Source organism: Argopecten irradians, chromosome 2, assembly GCF_041381155.1.
Source record: "Argopecten irradians isolate NY chromosome 2, Ai_NY, whole genome shotgun sequence".
In the NCBI taxonomy this organism is placed as follows: domain Eukaryota; kingdom Metazoa; phylum Mollusca; class Bivalvia; order Pectinida; family Pectinidae; genus Argopecten; species Argopecten irradians.
The window spans coordinates 11,599,459-11,622,154 of record NC_091135.1 but is presented as its reverse complement, the minus strand read 5'-3'; the positions used below and the strand labels follow the sequence as shown (position 1 = coordinate 11,622,154).

The 22,696-nt window shown below is 35.0% G+C and overlaps 1 protein-coding gene across 3 annotated transcripts; it reads left to right on the top strand.

Annotated features, from left to right (window-relative positions):
• Nucleotides 1-22,696, top strand: LOC138314464 (probable N-acetylgalactosaminyltransferase 9). 3 transcript variants are annotated; one of them, XM_069254819.1, is made up of 12 exons: nt 1-370; nt 3,191-3,357; nt 4,051-4,228; nt 6,558-6,761; nt 7,176-7,376; nt 13,228-13,345; nt 13,755-13,842; nt 16,740-16,837; nt 17,625-17,759; nt 18,032-18,139; nt 18,289-18,420; nt 18,620-22,696. In XM_069254819.1, exons 1-12 carry the CDS (start codon nt 33-35, stop codon nt 18,761-18,763), a joined length of 1,911 nt encoding a protein of 636 aa, XP_069110920.1. In that variant the 5' UTR covers nt 1-32; the 3' UTR covers nt 18,764-22,696. The 3 variants fall into 3 exon arrangements, with proteins under 3 accessions (XP_069110920.1, XP_069110919.1, XP_069110918.1); XM_069254818.1 differs by lacking the exon at nt 6,558-6,761; XM_069254817.1 differs by lacking the exon at nt 7,176-7,376.

The following is a 22,696-nucleotide window of genomic DNA, read 5'->3' as shown; positions in this document are numbered from 1 at the left end:
GCGAAACCATCCGGGTGAGTTACACTGACAACATGAATTTGCCACGTTTCCTGAGAAGAAAAAGGCTAAACTGGAAGATTTTAGCAATAATTGCATTTCTAACGATAGCAATATATGCATATATATACTACTACCGTTCACCAGATCTCCCAAATCCGAACATTTACCTTAAAGAACGGCGAAAGCGCTTCATAGACTATCAGGCTTCCGAATCAAACAGGAAGGGACATGGAGAAAGAGGGGAACCGGTGATCTTAGAAGGGGAAGAAAAGACACTAGCAGCTTCCTTATTTAAGAAAGAAGCATTTAATATAATCGCCAGTGATAAAATATCATTAGAGAGATCCATCAAGGACGTGAGAGATTCAAAGTAAGTACAGGGAAAATGACATGTTATGTGTAAACAGGTATGTATATTGTATAAACAGAATCCGAATGAAAATTTAATTTGCTGATATGTTCTGAGATGTACTGTTTACGCTTGATTAAGGGAAATGAAATATTGAGGTACAATAAAGCTTAAATCAGTGGAATATGTCTACAAGGTAATGGTCTAACTGTTGCGTTCTACTGTTGTTTAGGTTATGATAAAAACAGGATGTTGTTTTCACCTGTTTGTATACTCCAACAATGTTAGAGGTATAGCAAGACGAGACACTTTTGGAACATTACGTCGTGCCTAACCTCTAACTTCCGATAGGCCATTGACCAGATGCTGAGGGTAACCTTTTCAAAGTTTGGATTATGACAATATAAAACGTTTAAATCATATTTAAATCGTCATCAATGTCAAATACCTACCTCTTTTTCATAAATTAAGAAGTATTTTGACAAAATCAGCCGTAAAATCCATCTTAAACAAATATTTACATCTCCTAACGTAAACTTTCATGACCGAGAAAAAACTTCATGATGAAAGCGATCTGGCCGGTAAATAGAAAAAACGAATTGCAAAGTCCCCAAAACGCTTGATCTGCCTTTCCTTTTACTTGCATTCTGCCTGCTTGAATTCACGTTCCGTTTTTTGTAGTAACCAGCCGCCATATTTAAAACTAGGTCATAATGTTACGGAAAGGATTCATCATATCTAATCCGCTAAAATACTATATTATATTACGGCAAGTCCACAAAAGGGTAGGCTCATATCTTGTTAGCGTTAAGGTATTCTAAGAATGGTAGGAGCGTGTATGTTTGTTTTTATTCCTCACAAGTTAAATAATATGTAGGCCCTAGTTGTGCATGCATGTATGGGATGCATAAAATAAATTGGAAATTTGCTATACAAAAAAAGTATAGATAATTATGCCCGAAGGGCGCCTGATTTTCGGAGGCAGCGCTCCAGAGATACGACACCATAGGGACCTTGGATTTTGATAGTATCGTACCCCCAACACCAGGCCGAAAGTTACTTAAGTATCTTTCTCAAGTACGTATATTCATATTGCACGTTCTAAGGACGCCACATATTCCTAGATCAATGGGATAAAGTTAATTACCGCTAAACTGTAAGATACACATCAATGTTATCACTGGGAGCGCAATCAGTCCAGAGCATCCGAGAAATAGATTTGCGATAGTTAAAGTATTGATTTTAAGTGTTACGGAAAGGATTCATCGGAAGATATCTAATCCGCTGACCAATCGACTCTCATACGATGAATCGACAGGCAAGCCATTCTTGCATGATTTTGATAATTGAAGTCTTGTTACATGTAATACTCAAACAGAAAGTATCGTGACAAATATCACTTTCTCAAAGGTATCATATATAGTATATAGTATAGTAACAAGTTTGACAAGCACATGGACAAGACCCAATCTTCATCTGATGTCAGAACATACGATAACTCTTGGTGAGGCGCAACCAGCATCCCTCTGGGCATCTCTTGTTACGTAGTAACCAGTCATACTAGCATCAAATGTTACGGAAAGGATTACATCATATCTAATCCGCTAAAATACTATTTTATAAGGCTTCAAGTTAAGGTATTCCTAGATCAATGGGATAATTAATACCTAAACTGTAAGTACACATCAATGTTATCACTGTTAGAGCAAGAAATATTGATTTTATTGCACTTTTCCTTCCGCCTTCATCTGACGTCGGAAGCTGCATCAAAGAAATAACCCTTCGGTTATGAGAGTCGACAGTCAGCAAAATAACGTCCGATAAAAAAAGGCTGACCAGTCGACTCTCATGTTATGGGAGTACTGTTTGTATAGCTGTAAATAGCAGAATCTATTATAGCTATACAATTGCAATAAACTATTATAGCAAAAAATTTAACTTTTCACCTGGCAATTGTCAAAGCTTAATGTACCAGTATTTTATTTTGTGAATCAAGTTTCTGTTTGAGGTCAATATATGGATAATCAATAAGGTTCATTTTTTAAGGTTCTTTTTGATTTAACAGTTGATTACTTATGTTTGTTTTTGATAGTGAAAAAACAATGTCATTAATTGTCAGCGGTGGAGCATCTTGAAACTATGTAAATAACAATCAATACAAACATATGCATGTTCAAATTCATTAGATGTACTATGTATGTTCAGTTACCCTGTGGAGTACCCCACTATACATAGTTCTTCTGTTACTTTTTGACACATTACATAAGTACATCTTCATAACGTTGCTATAATGTTGTAAACAGACGACAGCCAGAATTTATTGAGATTTACAAAAATATTAAGATTTGAGACATGAGACAAGACAACAAGAATATCCTTACTTAATATATATTGTGAGACGTACTTGCTATCTTCATTTTACTAGATAGGTATGAGTGTTATTAAAGCTTATTTGTTATTTTACTGCTGATGATGAGTTTTTGACTTTTTTTAAATCAGTAAAATTTTGCAATAGAATGCCAATACTTGAAAACTAGTTTCCTGTGTAGACTTATGGTGTAATAAAATAAATACTACCTGCTGCATTAGAGAGTGACAATGCCTAGTGTCGCCCCTCGGCTTCACTCGGGTGACAGTGATTATCCTCGGGATGACACTATAGGCACTGTCACCCTATAATGCGAGTCATATTTATATATATAATATCACAGTCCCCAGAACACTCAATCATAAGAAGATAAGAAATGATGTCGCAGTCCTAGAAAGCTAGCTTGTTTGGATGCATGCAGAAATGCATTGGTTAAATGTTATGACTAAAATCATTTTTTTTTTATTTTGCAGATGTAAAGACATAGTATACCCGAAAGATTTACCATCCGCAAGTGTAGTCATTATTTTTCATAATGAGGCGTGGTCACCACTTCTTCGGACAGCCCATAGTGTGGTCAACAGGTCACCTCCAGAGTACCTTCATGAAGTCATACTTTTGGATGACTTTAGTGACCGACGTAAGTACATGCTTTTTTCTATATTGACGGAACTTTCCTCCCATTGCTGATATATTCTGTGAAGATGGCAATTTTACAAGATGTCTGCCTGCTCAAGTTTCTGTTAGTACTGTTTATGCATGGTGGCATGCGAGGGTGGACAACTAAACAGGGAATTACCGTACTCGACCCAATAAGCGCCCCTCCCCCTTTTGAGGCCTCAATTTCAATTACCCAGACATTAGACCAAATCTATCAAAACTGTATAGGTTTGCAAGATTTTCGTTTTATAAAGCATCTTTGCATTTTTTTGATTTTTTTTAAACGCCCTGGGTGCAAATTGGGCTGAATAAGGTAGTACAGAAATCTGTTCTAAAGGTTTTGTGAGGCTGACAGGGTTGTTATTAGGTTCCACTATATATGCAGGTACAAGCCATAATGTAAGGCCCTGGGTCATGATCACCGACGGGCAGGTCCTAGTGTGCATTGTAATTTATTTACAGGAATCTACCATAAGATATGGTTGGCTATGAGGGATGGGGCATCACTATGGGTATCATTCATATTTGTCATGTGACATATGCATGTCTATAGGGTAAGGATTTAACATTGTATGATCGGCTATGATGGACACTTTTGGATTTTTTTTAACATGCAGATTTTAAATTGTAGATTTTTGCCCTTACATTTTCGCATTATTTGTTGAATTTTCAGCGGAGCTTGGAGAAAAGTTGAATAAATACGTAGAAGAAACATGGCCAGACGGTATTGTACGAATTGTTCGTACTATGGAGAGGAGTGGCCTCATCAGAGCGAGGCTGGCTGGAGCTGTCGCAGCCAAAGGCGATGTGCTCATTTTCCTTGATTCACACTGCGAGGCTTCAACAGGGTGGTGAGTTGTTGTCCTTATTGTTTATTTATATTTTAACCACACACAACAAACTTATACCTTATATCTTTGTCTATGTTTAACAGCCAATCTTAATGAGTTTGTGTATTCTTGATTTGGAGGAATTTCTTTAGTCCATCATTCTCTCAATTGTATAACATTCGCCTTTCTTTCTTGATTTCATTTTTTTATGAAATAAGAAAGAAGAATGTGCTATTAATAGAATCCTAGAAGAATCTATTGAATAGCTTCTGACTATGTATAAATTGAGGTTGTTTGACATTTGCCAACATATGCAAATTATGTTGTAGTGACATCTTCATAAGCAAAAATGCACTAACTATTCTTAATAAGCAAAAATGCACTAATTCCAAAATCTCAACTGCATAAACAATGTATTGATAACAGTTTTGTTTTAGAAATATGAATAATTATAATAAAACATGTTTATAGCAAACACGCTAACAATGATTCCATGATTGTATTTTCATTCCTTTTCAAGGTTCCTTTAAGATGTCTCCACCGCCGACAGAGCATAAAATGAAAATTCAATTTGTGTCTAACATCTTAATTTGCGTGTATAAAAAAAAAATCGTTTATAATATATGTCTAATTTAACAAACAAAAATTATAAAAAAAAATCTAATTTTGCTTTTAGTGTCATTTTGTAAGCAGTGCTTTTATTCCATATATGATTTAAGTGCCACGGACATTGTTATTCGGGATGACAATTATGTGTATTTATTTTTCATATTTTCAACTTGGAAGTAAAAATAGCAAAGCTCAAACTTTTTTCAAATGGTAGTATACGAATGGTAAAGTAAGTAACTTTCTGTAAAACTGAAAATATAATACTAAAATCGTAGCTGCTGCACTTTACTGTTTTTGGTAGTGAAAAACTCCACCGCCGACAGAGCATAAATGATATTTCAATTTTTTAACAATAATTGGTGTTTAATCGTGTATATATATGTCTAATTAAACAAACAATAATATAAAAAAAATCTATTTTGCTTTTAGTGCATTTGTAAGCAGTGCTTTATTCCATATATGATATAGTGCCACGGAATTTTTTTTCGGGATGCAATTAATTATTTTTCATATTTTCACCTTGAAGTAAAATTAGAAGCTCAAACTTTTCAATGGTAGTAACGATGTAAAGTAAGTAACTTTTGTAACTGAAAAAAATACTAAATCGTCTGCTCCTGTTTTTGGTAGTGAAAAAAAATACTATTTATCGGCGGTGGAGCATCTTTAAGATGTCTTTAATAGCGATTATGCTTATAACAAAGTGATTTCTTTGGTCCCTGGAGGTTTGTTTTAACTGTGTTTTACTGTAATTAATAAATAGGTGGCTACTGAATGTTTTTTCATTTAAGTAATTGTTAAACTATATCAGGGCAAGTTTACGACAAATTTTTATCTATCTTCTATCAAATAATCATCAAACCATTTAAATATCTGCAAAAAAAAGTTTCTGCACGACCAAGGTGCATTAGATCTACCAAAACCATTGGAACGGTCCTAACCCAATAAGATATAACATGTATCAAATGACAGTATGAATTTGGAGCCAATATTTTATGCTATGAATGGAAAAGCATGACGACCTCTCAGACTATCAGTGAATCATTTATATATTACTACCGAGCTTTTGACTAACAATTTGTTCATAAACTCTGCACATATTCTGATTGGCTGACACAATGAACTTTGACTGAACTGAAATGTTGATAGGGTACTGTTGACTCATAGTATTGTCAAAGAATGGAATTGTTCTCAAGCTAAAGGTGAGGACAATATTTAATTAAGAGACAATGAATTTTCGAAGCAATAGTGCTCTCTCAAAACACGATTGACAATTTGATGTGTCACACATAAAAGTACATACCTTTCCTGCCAAAATATATCTTAATATTAATCATTTATATGAATCAATTGTTTTTTCTCCATTCTAAACTGATCATTATATAATATGCAATGAAGGTATAAAGATTTCTCCAGGTTTAGGGATTGGACACTAATTAATGTAATATCTGGATCTGTCCATACAAACTTTAATATTTTGACATGGAAAAAGTTTAAGTGTAACATTTCTAGTACTTAGTAGGGAGGTTACTTTTGGTTACCACGGGGATATGTTTTGGTTGAGTATAAAAAGTGTCTGGATACATTTGATACTTGACGCTGGGGATATGCCGGGCTTTATGGCAGCAGAGTACCCACGTGTGTAGTGAATCAGGAGACAGTATATATATCATATGATGTATTAATGAATTTAACCTTTATAAATTGCACGGTGAACGGGTTTTTTTTTACATATCTTTGGTAGGATTGAGCCTTTACTAAGTAGGATTAAAGAAGATCCCACAGCTGTACTCTGCCCCGAGATTGACCTCATTGACAAGGATACACTCCAGTATGGCGGCACAGGAAGCTTCTCGGTTGGTGGCTTCTGGTGGAGTCTACACTTCTCGTGGCGACCAATTCCTAAACACGAAAGGGACCGTCGCAAATCTGACGTTGACCCTATTAGGTACAGTTAGCTTGTTAGGAGCTGCCACATTAACTGAACTTTCTTATTTTACCTTTCAGAGCTGTTGGAGTTGCTGCTGCTCCCTGGTGTTGGTGCATAGTCTCTTGGTTGAAAATTCAGATAAAAATCTACAAATGTACATTTGGTTGTTCTTTTCAGATTCAGTTATTTAGAAAATATTTTGCAAAATTATATCATAATCGAATCATTGTGAGATATCCATCAAATGAACAGGATATTTTAACTTTTTGTTGTTTAATTTTAAAATAGTGTGAAAATAAAAAATAAAAAAATGTATATGTTTGACTGAGAAGGACAACCAGTTTTATTTGTAGGTTTTTTGAGAATTTTAGTTTGGTTTAAAGGTTCTTTGACCTATTGCTGACCTTCTTTTTGACCTTTTTTGACCTCTAGGATTGAACCCCTGCTGGCCAGAATCAAGGCTAACCCTCAGGCTGTTTTGTGTCCAATTGTGGATGCAGTTGACGCACAAACCCTTGAGTACTCCGGAAACGGGGGTTACCAAGTAGGGGGTTTCACATGGAGTATGCACTTTACCTGGCGGAGTGTCCCAGACCGGGACACAGTCTCCCGGAAATATACAGATCCTGTGGGGTACGATATTCCCAAAGGCAATATATTTTTAGGGCTGATGAGCTTATGTCATGTTGCCGTGTCTACCATCCGTCCGCCGTCATCATTTCCTTTAAATAATTACTGGTCAAAAAGTGCTGTCTCGATTGTAAGGAAACATCCTTGGGATAAGGGCACCCCTTAAGACAAGAGGATCAGGGCCCAATGGGGGAAATAGTGTTTGTATAGCCAAGTATATGGAAATGGACATAATCACTAAGCATGGGTTCTATCCAAATTTGGCCAAATCATTGGGAGACGGAAACTAGACTTTGTACAATTCTTGGCTCTAACCCCTCCTAGGGCAGAATAAACGGGGCACAATAGGGGGAACTAGAATTAATTCTTTTAAATTATTGCTAGTCCTAAAGTTTTGCAATGAATTTTAACCTTTGGCTAGAAACCTTCAATAGACGATGGGGCAGTGAGGGGCAGGGTCGAATAGGAGAAATTAGAGATTGTTCTTAAAAATCTTTGAGGAAATACACACTTAGTTTGTACTCCCTCCCACACGATTTGGGAATCAATCCAGCTCCCAAAATGGTCTGGGGGTTTCCGGGTTCTCTCCGGATGCGTTCTCCGTTCCGGACTCCTTTGGGTAATGGTACCCCTGGAGATACTGGTTACGGGTGCACCCGTGGTGTCATGAGATACTAGGCTTAACCAGGTGAGCGATACAGGCCCTCTGGACCCCTTGTGTTTTGTTAACTGGTTTGTTAAGATTGAGAATGTATTGTTATGTAACGTAAAAAATTTCAACTATGTATACAGATTTGATGGGAGAGGATGGCATGTGTTTTTATTTGTTGGTTGTATTGTTGTATAGTTAAACCTATCAAACAAATTCAACTGAATAGGCTAAATATTTCTAGGTGCTTTTGTCTATATAATCATTCATACGCCTGTAAAATGAATGTTAACTTACCTCAAGTTTTTAGCTTGCCAATTCGAAGAATAGGGGGAGCTAATGTTGTGACCCAGGCTTCGGCGTCGGTGTCGCGTTGGCATCCCATTTCACGTTAAAGTTTTTGAGCAAGTTTCTATTTTGTCTATTGTTTAAGCTTAAGTCATCATAAATGTTTATGATTTTATTTTCCTAATGTGTATGGATGCTGAACGGCATAGGGGGTTTTTGAGTCTGTTAATTTGTCATATTTCCATATTAAAATAGTAAATACTTGAACATCAACTTCTTCTGAATAGGCGAGCTTGCTGTTCTCACAACAGCTCTTGTTTTGTTTTAAGTGATACTGATATGTCTGTCTGCCTATCAGTATGTCCGCCCATTCACACTGTTCGTTTGTACGTCAACTATCAAGTTCTTTATAACTACTTGTCATAATTAAATCAGATTTGACTGGTAGCATCCTTATGGGATTGGGACTCAAAATTGTACAAATGATTGGGTTGACCCCGTTAGGGACCGATTTGGCTATTTTCATATAAATGACCTCTTCTCTGAAACTTAAAGCATTAAATGGCACTTATATTGCATTGGTGGCATTGTTTAAGCATAAGTTATCATAAATGTTTATGATTTTATTTTCCTAATGTGTATGGATGCTGAACGTGATAATACAACCAATTAGGGGCCCTTTAGGTTTTTTTTGAGTCTTTTAATTTGTCATATATCCATGTTTAAATAGTAAATACTTGAACATCAACTTCTTCTGAATAGGCGAGCTTTGCTGTTCTCCAACAGCTCTTGTTGTATAAACAGTGGGTCTGGGTCCACTTGAGGGGCAGGGCTCAAAAGTGGAAAAGTAGAAAATTCTTTAAAATCTGTCTTCTTTCTGAAAATCTGGTAGTTTTTCTGAAGGTCTAAAGTGATGGGTTAGTTTGTTCTAATTGGTCTAAAGCTACCTTGGGTTAATTTGTTCCTGAATTTGGTCTAAAGCTACCTTGGGTTATTTGTTTGGTCTAATTTGGTCTAAAGCTACCTTGGGTTAATTTGTTCTAATTTGGTCTAAAGCTACCTTGGGTTAATTTGTTCTTAATTTGGTCTAAAGCTACCTTGGGTTAATTTGTCCTAATTTGGTCTAAAGCTACCTTGGGTTAATTTTTCCTAATTTGGTCTAAAGCTACCTTGGGTTAATTTGTCCTAATTTGGTCTAAAGCTACCTTGGGTTAATTTGTCCTAATTTGGTCTAAAGCTACCTTGGGTTAATTTGTTTCTAATTTGGTCTAAAGCTACCTTGGGTTAATTTGTTCTAATTTGGGTCTAAAGCTACCTTGGGTTAATTTGTTCTAATTTGGTCTAAAGCTACCTTGGGTTAATTTGTTCTAATTTGGTCTAAAGCTACCTTGGGTTAATTTGTTCTAAAGCTTTGGGTCTACTAAAGCTACCTTGGGTTAATTTGTTCTAATTTGGTCTAAAGCTACCTTGGGTTAATTTGTTTCTAATTTGGTCTAAAGCTACCTTGGGTTAATTTGTTCTAATTTGGTCTAAAGCTACCTATGGTTAATTGTACTAATTTGTCTAAAGCTACCTTGGGTTAATTTGTCTAATTTTGAGTCTAAAGCTACCTAATTTGTTCTAAATTTGGTCTAAAGCTACCTTGGGTTAATTTGTTCTAATTTGGTCTAAAGCTACCTTGGGTTAATTTGTCCTAATTTGGTCTAAAGCTACCTTGGGTTAATTTGTCCTAATTTGGTCTAAAGCTACCTTGGGTTAATTTGTTCTAATTTGGTCCTAAAGCTACCTTGGGTTAATTTGTTCTAATTTGGTCTAAAGCTACCTTGGGTTCAATTCTGTATCTTTGAGTTCTAAAGCTTACCTAGGTTTAATTTTCCTAATTTGTCTAAAGCTACCTTGGTTAATTTGTCCCTAATTGGTCTAAAGCTAACCTTAGGTTAATTTGTCCTAATTTGGTCTATAAAGCTAAAACCTTGGTTAAATTGTTTCTAATTTGGTCTAAAGCTACCTTGTTTAATTTGTTTCTAATTTTGGTCTAAGCTACCTTGGTTTAATTTGTTCTGATTTGGTCTAAAGCTACCTTGGGTTAATATTGTGTTCCTAAAGCTACATTGGGTATTTGGTCTAAAGCTACCTTGGGTTTAATTTGTGTTCTAATTTGGTCTAATTATGTGCTACTATTGGTTAATTTGTTCTAATTTGGTCTAAAGCTACCTTCGGTTAATTTGTTAATTTGTCTTAAACTGTTAATTTGTCCTAATTTGGTCTAAAGTACCTTGGGTTAATTTGTCCAAGGTGTAATAGCGTACTTGGTTCTAAATGGGATCCGTAAAGCTACCTGGTTAATTTGTTAATTTTGGTTCCCCCCCCTTAAAAGCTTTGTTCTAATTTGGTCTAAAAAGCTACCTTGAGGTTAATTTGTTCCTAAAGCTACTTGGTTAATTGTTAATTTGTATATTGCTACCTAAAGCTACCTTGGTTAATTTTCTAATTTGGTCTAAAGCTACCTTGGGTTAATTTTTCTTAATTTGGTCTAATGCTACCGTGTTGTTAATTTGTCCTGATTTGGTCTAATTTGGTTATTGTTCTATTTTGGTCTAAAGCTACCTTGTTTATTTTTCTAGATTTGGTCCTAAAGCTACCTGTAATTTTTCTAATTTGGTCTAATCTACATTGTTGATTTGCTCACTAATTTGCTACCTTGGGTTAATTTGTCTAAAGCTACCTGTTAATTTGTTCTAATTTGGGCCTAAAAATACCTTGGTTAATTTGTCCCTAAATGGTCCTAAACTACCTTATAATTGTTCTAATTTGTCTAAACTACTTGGTTAATTTGTTCTAATTTTCTAAAGCTACCTGGTTTAATTTGTCCTAATGTCTAAAGCTACCTGGTTGTATCTTGTTCTAATTTGGTCTAAAGCTTACCCTTGGTGTTAATTTGCCCTGAATTTGGTGGTCTAAAGCACTTGGGTTAATTTGTTCTATTTGGTCTAAAGCTACCTTTTGATAATTTTTCTAAATTGGTCTAAAGCTACATTGGGTTAATTTGTTTCTAATTTGGTCTAATCTACCTTGGTAATTTTTCTACCTTGGGTTAATTTGTCCTAATTTGGTCTAAAGCTACCTTGGGTTAATTTGTTCTAATTTGGTCTAAAGCTACCTTGGGTTAATTTGTCCTGATGTTGTCTAAAGCTACCTTTTTAATTTTCTATTTGGTCTAGAGCAGCTACCTTGGGTTAATTTTGTCCTGATTTGGTCTAAAGCTACCTTGGGTTAATTTGTTCTAATTTGGTCTAAAGCTACCTTGGGTTAATTTGTTCTAATTTGGTCTAAAGCTACCTTGGGGTTAATTTAATCCCTAAATTTGGGTCCTAAAGCTACCTTGTTAATTTGTCCTAATTTGTCTCTAGCAACCTTGGGTTAACTTTGTTCTTAAAGGGCTTAAGCTAACCTTGGGTTAATTTGTCCTAATTTGGTCTAAAAGCTACTTGGGTTTAATTTGTTCTAATTTTTCAAAGCTAACCTCGTTAAGTTTGGTTTTCTAAATTTGTATTTGTCCTAATTTGGTCTAAAGCTACCTTGGGTTAATTTGTTCTAATTTGGTCTAAAGCTACCTTGGGTTAATTTGTTCTAATTTGGTCTAAAGCTACCTTGGGTTAATTTGTCCTAATTTGGTCTAAAGCTACCTTGGGTTAATTTGTCCTAATTTGGTCTAAAGCTACCTTGGGTTAATTTGTTCTAATTTGGTCTAAAGCTACCTTGGGTTAATTTGTTCTAATTTGGTCTAAAGCTACCTTGGGTTAATTTGTCCTAATTTGGTCTAAAGCTACCTTGGGTTAATTTGTTCTAATTTGGTCTAAAGCTACCTTGGGTTAATTTGTTCTAATTTGGTCTAAAGCTACCTTGGGTTAATTTGTTGTTCTAAACTACCTTGGTTAATTTGGTCTAATTTGGTCTAAAGCACCTTGGGTTAATTTGTTCTAATTTGTGTCTAACCTAAAGGTCTACTACACTTGGGTCCTAATTGGTCTAAACAACCTTGGGCTATTTGTTCAAATTTGGTCTAAAGCTACCTTGGGTTAATTTGTTCTAATTTGGTCTAAAGCTACCTTGAGTTAAGGGGAACCAATTTGATATAAACAGTAGGTGTAGTCTCCCAGGGGCCTAAGGGATGAGGCCCATTAAAGGAAAATGTAGCAAATCCTTCAAAATTCTTTTTCTGTAAGAATGTATAGATTAACTTCAAATTAAAAGTTTTTGTTCTCGGCCTGTAACAAGTGAGCGATGCAGGTCCAATGGATCTCATGTTAAAATTAATCAATATAACATGTTAATGAGTCAGAAATAGTTGTGTTGGAAAGATGCCATATTAAAACCTTTGATTGGAACAAACGTCTAAGTTTAACTTTTAGTTCATGGTCAAATCGCCATATATTACAAAAATTGCTTAGATTTCCCGCTATTTTGTTTGTTTGTTTGAACTTAAGATAGATGTTGTTTGCAGAGATAGTGGGACCTTTAGACACCTGTACTTTGTAGAGATATATAGTCAGAATTTCGGACACCTGTGTACAATGTCTATTTGTTTATATAGTGACATTATAGATTTGTGGAGGAGATTATCATTTATAACTCAAGTGTTACTTACGTATTTGTGCAATGCGATGTTATCACTAGACCCAGTAATTTAAATGTAGTTGACGTCGTAGAAGGAAATCTTATGTGGGTCACCATGCTGATCTAAACACATAATACTAAATGACAGGTTTGTTTTTCGGATTTGTTTCAACTATGATTGTTTCTGTATGGATTTTGTTTATGCATGGTAATTTAATAAAATAGAGGGAAATGAAATCGATTTATGGTGTACATGCTTTATGGAATGGTTTTTGTGTAAACATGAATGTTATGTTTCAGATCGCCAACGATGGCTGGTGGACTGTTTGCAGCTGATCGAGAGTTCTTCTTCAATGTTGGGGCTTACGATAACGGCATGGACGTATGGGGAGGGGAAAATCTCGAAATATCATTTAGGGTAGGTAAAAAAGTCAAAAATAGACAATTGATCATGATATGGTACTTAAAAATAGAAAAACTAATACTGACTTGAATCAAATTATCTGAAAAAATCAAACACTGACAGATCAAATTTTTGCTGTATCAAAAACTTATTTTGCTCACTAAATAACATACATTGCGAAAATATAAGAAAAAAATTATGTTGTGCTGTTGTGATAAAATGTTTTTTTTCATGTTTCTGTTTTATTTAACGCACAAAAAGATAAACAAATTTGCTCTTATGTCTTATACACAAATATGTTATCCTCAATGATCTAATGAATTCATGATGATGATGGTCAAACGATGATAGATGATGATAATGATGATGATATGATGATGATGATGATGAGTATGATGATGATGATCTTTATTTTCTTCAATAGGTGTGGATGTGTGGAGGCAAATTAGAGTTCATACCTTGTTCCAGAGTTGGACACATATTCCGCTCCAGTCATCCATACACCTTTCCAGGTAAGGTAGACCTATAAAGATTTAAAAACATAAAATGACAAACACAGTCACATTCATCGTCGGACACCTACTGGTGATCGCACTACACTACGCTACACTTATATCACCCTGGGCAAACTCATCATAAAATCCTCATAGAATATGCTAATTCACATACTAGAATTGATCAATTAGAATACTCGATAGTTCGGAACTCTTCAGAATGAAAGCTGGTTTATTACCTTGAAGATAAACAAAAAATGGCGGCACCCATAAAAACATGCTAGTTTTGTGTAGAAATGATCAAGGACAAATCATACAGATATCTATCTTCCAAAACTATCTCATATGACCATATAGGTCATGGTACTATGGTGAGGATGGAGGTATGACACCAAGGGTAGAATGGAGTTGTTGACCACAGTGAGTGTTAACCAGCTGTGTTTGCATGGTTACAATGGTCAGGGCGGTGTTGGCTCCATGATGTTGAGCTACAACATACGTATGCCCTAATCAATACCTTATATTTAATAACATTAAGACTATTAGTATAAAACACTCATATGACAATACCTATTTCTGCCCTAATAAAGCATAATATTATTACAGAAATACCTAATAAAGTCCTATACTGCTATGAACGAAGCTAAGAACGCTTTTGTTCATAGTTTACCTGACCCATACACACACTTGTATACACCGCTCGTGCGCTCACAGTATCGTGTACCCAAACATTCGCCAGGTGCAAGTGTTGGCCATCCTTGTTTCTGCTGCCGTATACTGTATATAACGTTTACTCTGATTGGATGAAATCCCATCGCAAAAACGTACGGGAACCAATCAAATTCTTCATGTATATAAATTACCTACGAGGATTTTACGATGAGTTTGCCCACGGGTGATAAGTGTAGCGTAGTGTAGTGCGATCACCCGTGGGTCTCCGACTATGAGTCACATTTAACTCGACCAACTTTGCTTAAAAATGGTACCTGGTATATGTTATCGGTTTCGAGGCTGTTGTTATTTGATACCTCTTAAAAGGACTACTACTCCTTTCAGAAAACGCGTGTGAAGAGATGTGATTTTTTTAAAAATGGAATGTAAACTATTTACGATTACATAATTTTGTATAATGTGGCAATAGTTAGATAACAAATAGTCGGAAATACTACACTATATTTATCAGCCGTCCTAACAATTTTGATATTAAAATAAATAAAATACACAATATTTTCATAACCGGTCGTTCTTAAGTTGTCCTTTTCCCCCCCCCCCCCCCCCCCCCCCCCCCCCCGTCGTCATTAGGGATGGGGTATCGCGAAAAATTTTGTATCACGATATGATCACGATACATCATAATAGTGTATGATGATAGCATATCATGAATATTTTGGTATTATTTTTTGTATAATAACGAAATGCAGTTTTTTTTCTGTCAATCACCTGTAAAAAAGCGTATGAAATAAATGTTTTGTCCAATATAACCACTTTTATTCTTGTTTGTTTATCTATAAAATGCGAGATAATGTCTTGTTACTCTACTTCCGCTCGATGTATTGCAAACACTTAACGTTACTACTGGTCGGGACTCAGTAGCTTGGGTGATGCGACGCAAGTGAGTCTGTCAGGTTCCTTGTTTGTTCCTGCCACTTTTACATTTAACGATTGCCGTAACACAATCGACATCCAGCGATGCTTTCTTTCCTCATTATTTCTTTTTCATCCCTTTAACGTACTGTAAGGCCAAAATTGCTGGGGGCCATAACAACTGCCTTTAGCTTCGGATTTTTTACGAGGTTATCATTCGCCTATGAAAGGCCGCCATTTTGAAAAACGTTACTAAGCACAAGATCAATCATAATCTACGTATGATAAACAACTCCAAAAATGCCATCTTAACCTGTACATTGTGTCTGAAATGTTTGTTAAAATATATATTTTAGTTTTAATTTTTATACCAAATTCCTCATTTTAAAAATATCCCCCTCAAAAACAAAATTTTCACTGAAATATACGGAAATCCCCGAATGATTCTGAGTGAACCGATATCGACTAAATCGTACCGCGATACGTATCGTTTTCAAAATGAACCTAGGATATATCGGTATACCGATAATACCCAACACCCACTATCGTCATAAATACTGCGCGGTAGATATAATCACTGCGGCATGAGACGGTAAAACAGCGAAATCACTCTCCATTGTTATCAGATATTTACGCAGGAAATCTTGCATTATGTTTAGTGTTGTAACCTCATCTTAGGCCATCGGTATTATATTTTCTGAGGTAATTAATTGTTTTTAAGAAATCTTTATATTTTGCTCCGGAAAGGTAGTGGGCCTTTAAAGAAGTTTTTCTGAAACAGTCTATAGTCATTATGTTGTTTTTAGGTCATCTGACCCAAAGTTCACATTTTGAAATCCTTCTCAAGTTTCACAAGTACGATATAGCTGAAATTTGCATGATATTGTCCTGACATAGTCTTGACAAAGTGATGTTATTTCTCAGGTTGATCAATTAAAATCCAAGATGGCCACCACAGCCGCCATCTTTAAAACACCTTTTTAACTTCTTTCCAAGTTCTTCCTGTGTGGTTTCAAAAATCTTTAAATCTCTTGAGCAATCTGGCCCCAGGATTATGAAACAGTCTTAAGTTAGACTTAGCATATCACATATGACGTAACAAAAAGTTACGTCATTTTGATTGGATAAGCAAAAACTTAAGTCTAAGACTGTTTCATGATCCTGGGGCCAGGTTTTTCTCCTCTCAATCAGTCTTGTACTAGTAAACCATGCTGTGTGTTGTTCTATATATATTGCTTTATTACTTCACCTTTTTTCTTACAAAATGAAAAACCTATCAAAGCAAACTGGACATATCCATAACATGACTAAGAAAACTGTTGATTTTGCAGGGAACAAAGATACCCATGGTATCAATTCAATGAGATTGGCTGAAGTCTGGATGGACGAATACAAGCGTCTATTTTACAGTCATCGCCGAGACCTTTTGGTTAGTATAAGGAAAAGTTTCATGCATAGATAAAATATTGGATGTTTGTCAAGTTGTATTTGTTTGGTTGCGATTCCGGTATCTGGTTAATTATCTTTTTTGTACAATTTGATAAAATACTGATAAATAATGATATTTATTATATACTTTGTTGCACTACAATTTCTGTCAATATAGTCGTTACTAATGATCTGTTATATGCATTTATGGCCTTGGTGGCAGTGTGATATGAAAGTTTATTTACCCTAAGGTGTAATATTTCCCGAGGGCTTGCCCGAGGTAGATATTTCATCTGAGGGTAAATAAAACTTCAAATCACACTACCACCGAGGACATTAATTGTTTTTAATGCCGAAAATTCATGATATGCTACTCTGGGTTAAATATTACTTAAGTCTGTGATGAGTAAAATATGACATTTTACGCTTCGCCAACCATTGCTCTACAATCCAAGGGTAAAAAATGGGTGGTCACCAGAGTGGCATGCTCCCAAGGGAAATACAATGTTTTATCACCCCCAAGGGAAATACGACGTTTTATTTCCCTGTCATGTGATATGTTTCAACTATTAACGGACAGTTTTATAAACATGAGGCATAAAAATAAACTGTGTGTATATTTGAATCAGCTGTGTCAACTGATACCAATATTTTAATACAAGGACATACCATATAAGATGTTATATGAATGGTGTCCCTCCCCACCTTTTAAATCCTCATTTACACTACTTTCATTAGACATAAAATTAAACACTAAGGACATTATTTTAGGGATTTGCAAATTTCAGGGACAAGATTACGGTGACATATCCGAAAGAAAAGCCCTCCGTGAGAAGCTAAAGTGTAAAAACTTCAAATGGTACCTGGACAATGTCTATCCTGAGAAGTTCATTCCCGATGAAAATGTACATGCTTGGGGTATGGTAAGTCAAATTTCAACTGTCACACACAAAAAAGTCATATGGAAGATTTAAACCAAAGAAACGTGTCACATGATATATATCTTATGATGAAATGGTAACTTGTTAGAATATCAGGTCACATGATCTTTCTGACTCCTGGGGTAAGAAAATATAAAGTAACTTCATAGATTTGGACTTACATATGGGAATTTTTACTGGTTTATTCCATTCCCAATTTATATTGAAATATTTGGAGATAATGTAATTTATACAAAGGTATGAAATATTTACAGGTGAGAAACCCAGGAAGCAATCTCTGTCTAGACACCTTGGGCAAGGATGAAAAAACCACATTTAACATGGGACTTTTCAGCTGTCAGAATGGTGCCAGTGCAAGTGAGGTAAGTGCTATCTAGTTATCTCCCTTGTTTACTAGTTATCTCCCTTGTGTACTAGTTTTCTCCCTTGTGTACTTTATTCATTGTCAGTTATAGATTATCATCAGTATTGAAGTATGAATTTGTACAGGATGTGATTTTGGATACTGCAGGTATTTTCATTGAGCATGGACGATGAACTAAGGAGAGAAGAAGGTTGTATGGAATACCATGGACAGAGCGGCGGGCACCCACAACTGGTCAACTGTAACGGGGCAGCCAAACAAAAATGGAAACATGATAAGGTAAGGGCACTTTGTAAAAAGGGACATATTCAAAAAAGGTTTGTCATTAATGTTTGATTAATGTAACTGTGCTTAGGAGATGGAGAAATCAGGTCATGTCAATGAAACGTTGCCTCGTCTTATGAGAACAACTCATAATGCCCAAAACAAATGACTGAACTATGTATGTAATCTACTGTACTATCTCACATTGTTACAGAATACTGGAACCATCGTGCACACTGAGACGGGACTGTGTTTGGATCGTGACAAAGTTGAGTCTGGAGGGTTTAGCCTGGTAATGACTTGTACCCCAAACAAAGACTCCCAGAAGTGGGCGTTTGAGCATTACCTCGACATGTAGTTAGTTAACCATAAGCAGCCATTAGTGGGATGCTAACCAGATCTCAATAATCAAAAACCTATGCAACAGACCATGTTGGTACCCTCAGCCAAGTTTGAGTCATACACTTATGAATCTCTGAAAATTAAGCCATGATAAAGTCTCCGCTACAGTGGATTCTATAGGGAATCCTGTATTCATGGTTTTAGTATCCTTATTAATTAAAAATGCCATCATTTTCTTTCACAACAGAGTGATGTACTAGAACTAGCGGGGTAGATGTGTGTAGATGTGTGGATGAGGGTTGGGGGTTAGGATGGGGGTTCAGGGTATATTGTTATTGGTAGATTATTCTGTATTACACATATACCAATAGTGATGTTAGCTGTCGCGTGGGAGTCCGAGATGTTAACTCTATGTGAGGAAAAGTTTATTTAACTGGTGTTGATTTATTGATACTTTGAATTTTGTTATCGTCAAACAACATTTCGTATAAATAACTTTTATAAGTACAGTGCATTGGTTTATAGATAAAAAGAATCTCTAAAGCAATAAAAAAAAAAATATGAAACTCAAGCAATCATTTGGCTTATAATACCAGTTGTATATAAGGATATCAGATTGTTTATTTAACAAAATGTATATAGTATCGGACATGTTTATTTTCATAAGATTAAAACATTAAGACATATCATTATTTAATAATAGTACTATATAAATATGTTTTGAAAGTAAGAGGATCTGTAAAATATGATTTCATTTGAAGATGCTCCACCGCTGACAGAGCATAAAATGATACTCACCATTGAACAATAATTGGCGTTTAATCATGAATATACATGTCTAATTAACGCATCTAATGTAAAAATAATTTATGTTGCTTTTGGTGCTTGTGCAATCAGTACTTCATTCTATATAGAACATAGTATCGTGGAATTTTTTTGTGATGCAATTAATTTTTTTTAATATTCTTACCTTAAGGTTAAATAAGAAGCTCAGCCTCAATGGTGGTAAAGGTATAAAGTAGGAAATTTTTGTATCTGAAGAAAAATACTAATTCACCTGCTCCTGTTTGTGATAGAGAAAAAAATACCATCTGTCAGCGGTGGAACATCTTTAAACAAGGTTCAACTGTATGTTGCTTATACATTATACACACCAGAATGGTGACATGTCTGTCGAAGCTTTTCCCTAAAGATTTTCTTTTTAAAAGAATGAGTTTTATTTGAAAGTATATGTTCTTTGATAAACTTGTATGACCAATGAAGAGACTTTGATTATTGTGAGAAAATTATATATTTGTATATTACAGAGTTATCTGTCCTTGTGGGTAGGTACTGATTTTGACGTCATGTGTTTGCAAGCGTAAGGTCATACTTTTCTGAGAAAATGACATGAATTGCGCTCACAAAATAATGACGTAATACATTGATATTTATCCGCAAGGGAGCTAACTCTGTGATATGCACAGACGGAAAAGAAGAAAATTGAAATCAATAAATGTTAAAATCGGTGGCCTATATATATATGTACTAGATCTATATGGAAAACAAAGATTAAGGTGATTCATTAAATATGTAAATATTTCTATAACACCAACAGATATTTTTGCATGAAGAATTTCACTGTATGTAATGTATATAAATTCAAGATTCTATTTTTATGTTTTTTTAAATTATTGATTTTGCATGTCTATATGCGTAATGCACTATTTTTCTAACCATGCTGTATATTTATTATATGATGTATATTTTGTAACCATTGGATACGTCACTATTGAGATATTGTAGTGCCTGTATATACACATGTCAATAACAAGGTCCTGACTGTAGTATATACCGTATTCGTCGTTATTAGCGCCCAGGGCACTTCAATAATTTTAACAACGGGAGTGCTTTCTTATGAATCAAAATGCAAGTTATGGACGAAAGAAGTCAGTCATATTTTAAATCTTTCTGTACTCATGGTATATTAATCTGTTTACATGCATATGCCTTTTATCCTTTGAGACGCAATATTATGACTTGATTCACATGTAAAAGACTCACAAGTTCATGTAATATGGGATACAATGCTGATGTTAGAGATATCACATGTTATAAAACATTGTTAAACCCATGGGATGGGGGCGTTTATACAAGTTCAACTCATCTCCAAAAAAGGGAAGGGGCGATAATTACGGCGAATACGGTGCTAGTTAATATTAGCTTAAACATTGTGTTGATCCTTTTAAAATAAAGATATGTAATATATGTGTACCCTGTGGTAATCAAATGTAGAAATGCAATGTCAGGTGGCTCTTAAAGAATACCACTTAGTACAACTTGGGTAAGTAAAGGGTAGTTTAGTGGTACATGTAAACAACTACAAGTCCTCAGTATAATCTACAGCAGTGAGAAGCATCCTTCAGGGAAGTAGATCCAGGGATGTGGGGGGGGGGGGGGCAACGTCAGGTGGAGATCAATTGGTTGCTTCGAGTGCGAATTCACGTTGAGTATGGATACCGTAGGTATGTGGGGCAGTTTGCATACAAAGGCTAATTATAAAAATGAAATAAAACACCGCAACATACTCAAACGTGGCTAATATATATATTCTGACTAAAAGGTCTGCGTGTTTCGACCCTATCTTCAGGGAAGTGATGTTTTGTTATGAATACAATACCTGGGTGAGTGATTGAGGCTGCTGGAATGCTGTATTTACTATACAATTATTCTAGTTACAATACATTCCAATTTATAACTTGCCTGTTAGAGGGAAAAAAAGAAGATTTTTGGACAATTTCTAAAACTTTGCTTTCCTGTATTGTTTTGTACAGTACTTCTTATGGGATGTTGCAATACTGTTTTTATATGGTCTTGTACTAAACAATGAGTCTGTTAATTTTAGGATTAACATCAGTTGTATGAAAATCAGTGAAGATCAATATCAGACGACTTGCCATGCTGGGTATCAATGCATAACCAGTAATAAGCTTCAAGTTTTTTAGTCCAATGACACACCAAAGCTTGCCATAAAATTGTGTTCTCAATTATTAAACGATATACATGTATATTCTGCAAAAATCATATTTCAGAATTTGTAATATAATGCTGCTGTAACAAAATTTCTCCAGTGGAAGCTTTCAATACGAGGGTTTCGAGATTCTAAAATGATGTGAGTAAAGTACGATTTACCGTATATTACGGTAGTCCAACCTTCTGGTGATAATCCCATCTGTGCTATCTCTTGGTCTAAAAGATGATCAGGCAGGATTTCAATAGCTATAATATTCAGTAGTGGCTGCATCCCTACTGTGTAATTTTTGTAAATACACAGATATCATAATCTCAAATCAGCTATTATTTGCTGAGATAATGGGTTCCGATATATTACAATATTTTCATGTTATTTTTTATTTTATCATTGGCAAGTTAATTTAGGTTCACATGACCATTTTGGGTCAATTTGATAAAATATGTGCTCTTTGCATTCTCGTTAATACTTTGGTCTCTATATTAGGTGAAATATTTATTAATAATACCACCATGGACTTATTCCAGGTATGGACTTATTACAAGATTTGGGTTTATTACTGGGTATTTGCTTATTAGAATCATAAATAGGGTTATAACCAGACACAGGCCTATTGCCATTTGTTTATATATTGTCTGATGTAGATAGTGTTATCACAAGTATTGAGTGTGAATTCTGGTTTAAATCTATTAATAATGTTATGTAATTATTTATGTTGTGCCATTTAAGTGTGTTCTTTCTGCATAACATTAAATATCATTTGGCACTCTTAATTGTTTGGAGCTCTCAAAACTTTTAAGTGAAAAAAGTTTTGTGAAATTATCATTTATGCAGTACCGTACATATATTCAACCCAATAAGTACCCAGGGCGTTTAAAAAATTGAAAAGGTGAAAAAATGCAAACCTATGGTTTTGTGTAGTTTTTTTGTCTTTATTTA

Coding starts and splice junctions, on each gene's coding strand:
- LOC138314464 (XM_069254819.1), top strand. CDS start 33: ATGAATTTGCCACGTTTCCTGAGAAGAAAAAGGCTAAACTGGAAGATT. Junction 13,843..16,739: donor TCATCCATACACCTTTCCAG/GTAAGGTAGACC, acceptor TTGATTTTGCAG/GGAACAAAGATACCCATGGT. Junction 17,760..18,031: donor ATGTACATGCTTGGGGTATG/GTAAGTCAAATT, acceptor AAATATTTACAG/GTGAGAAACCCAGGAAGCAA.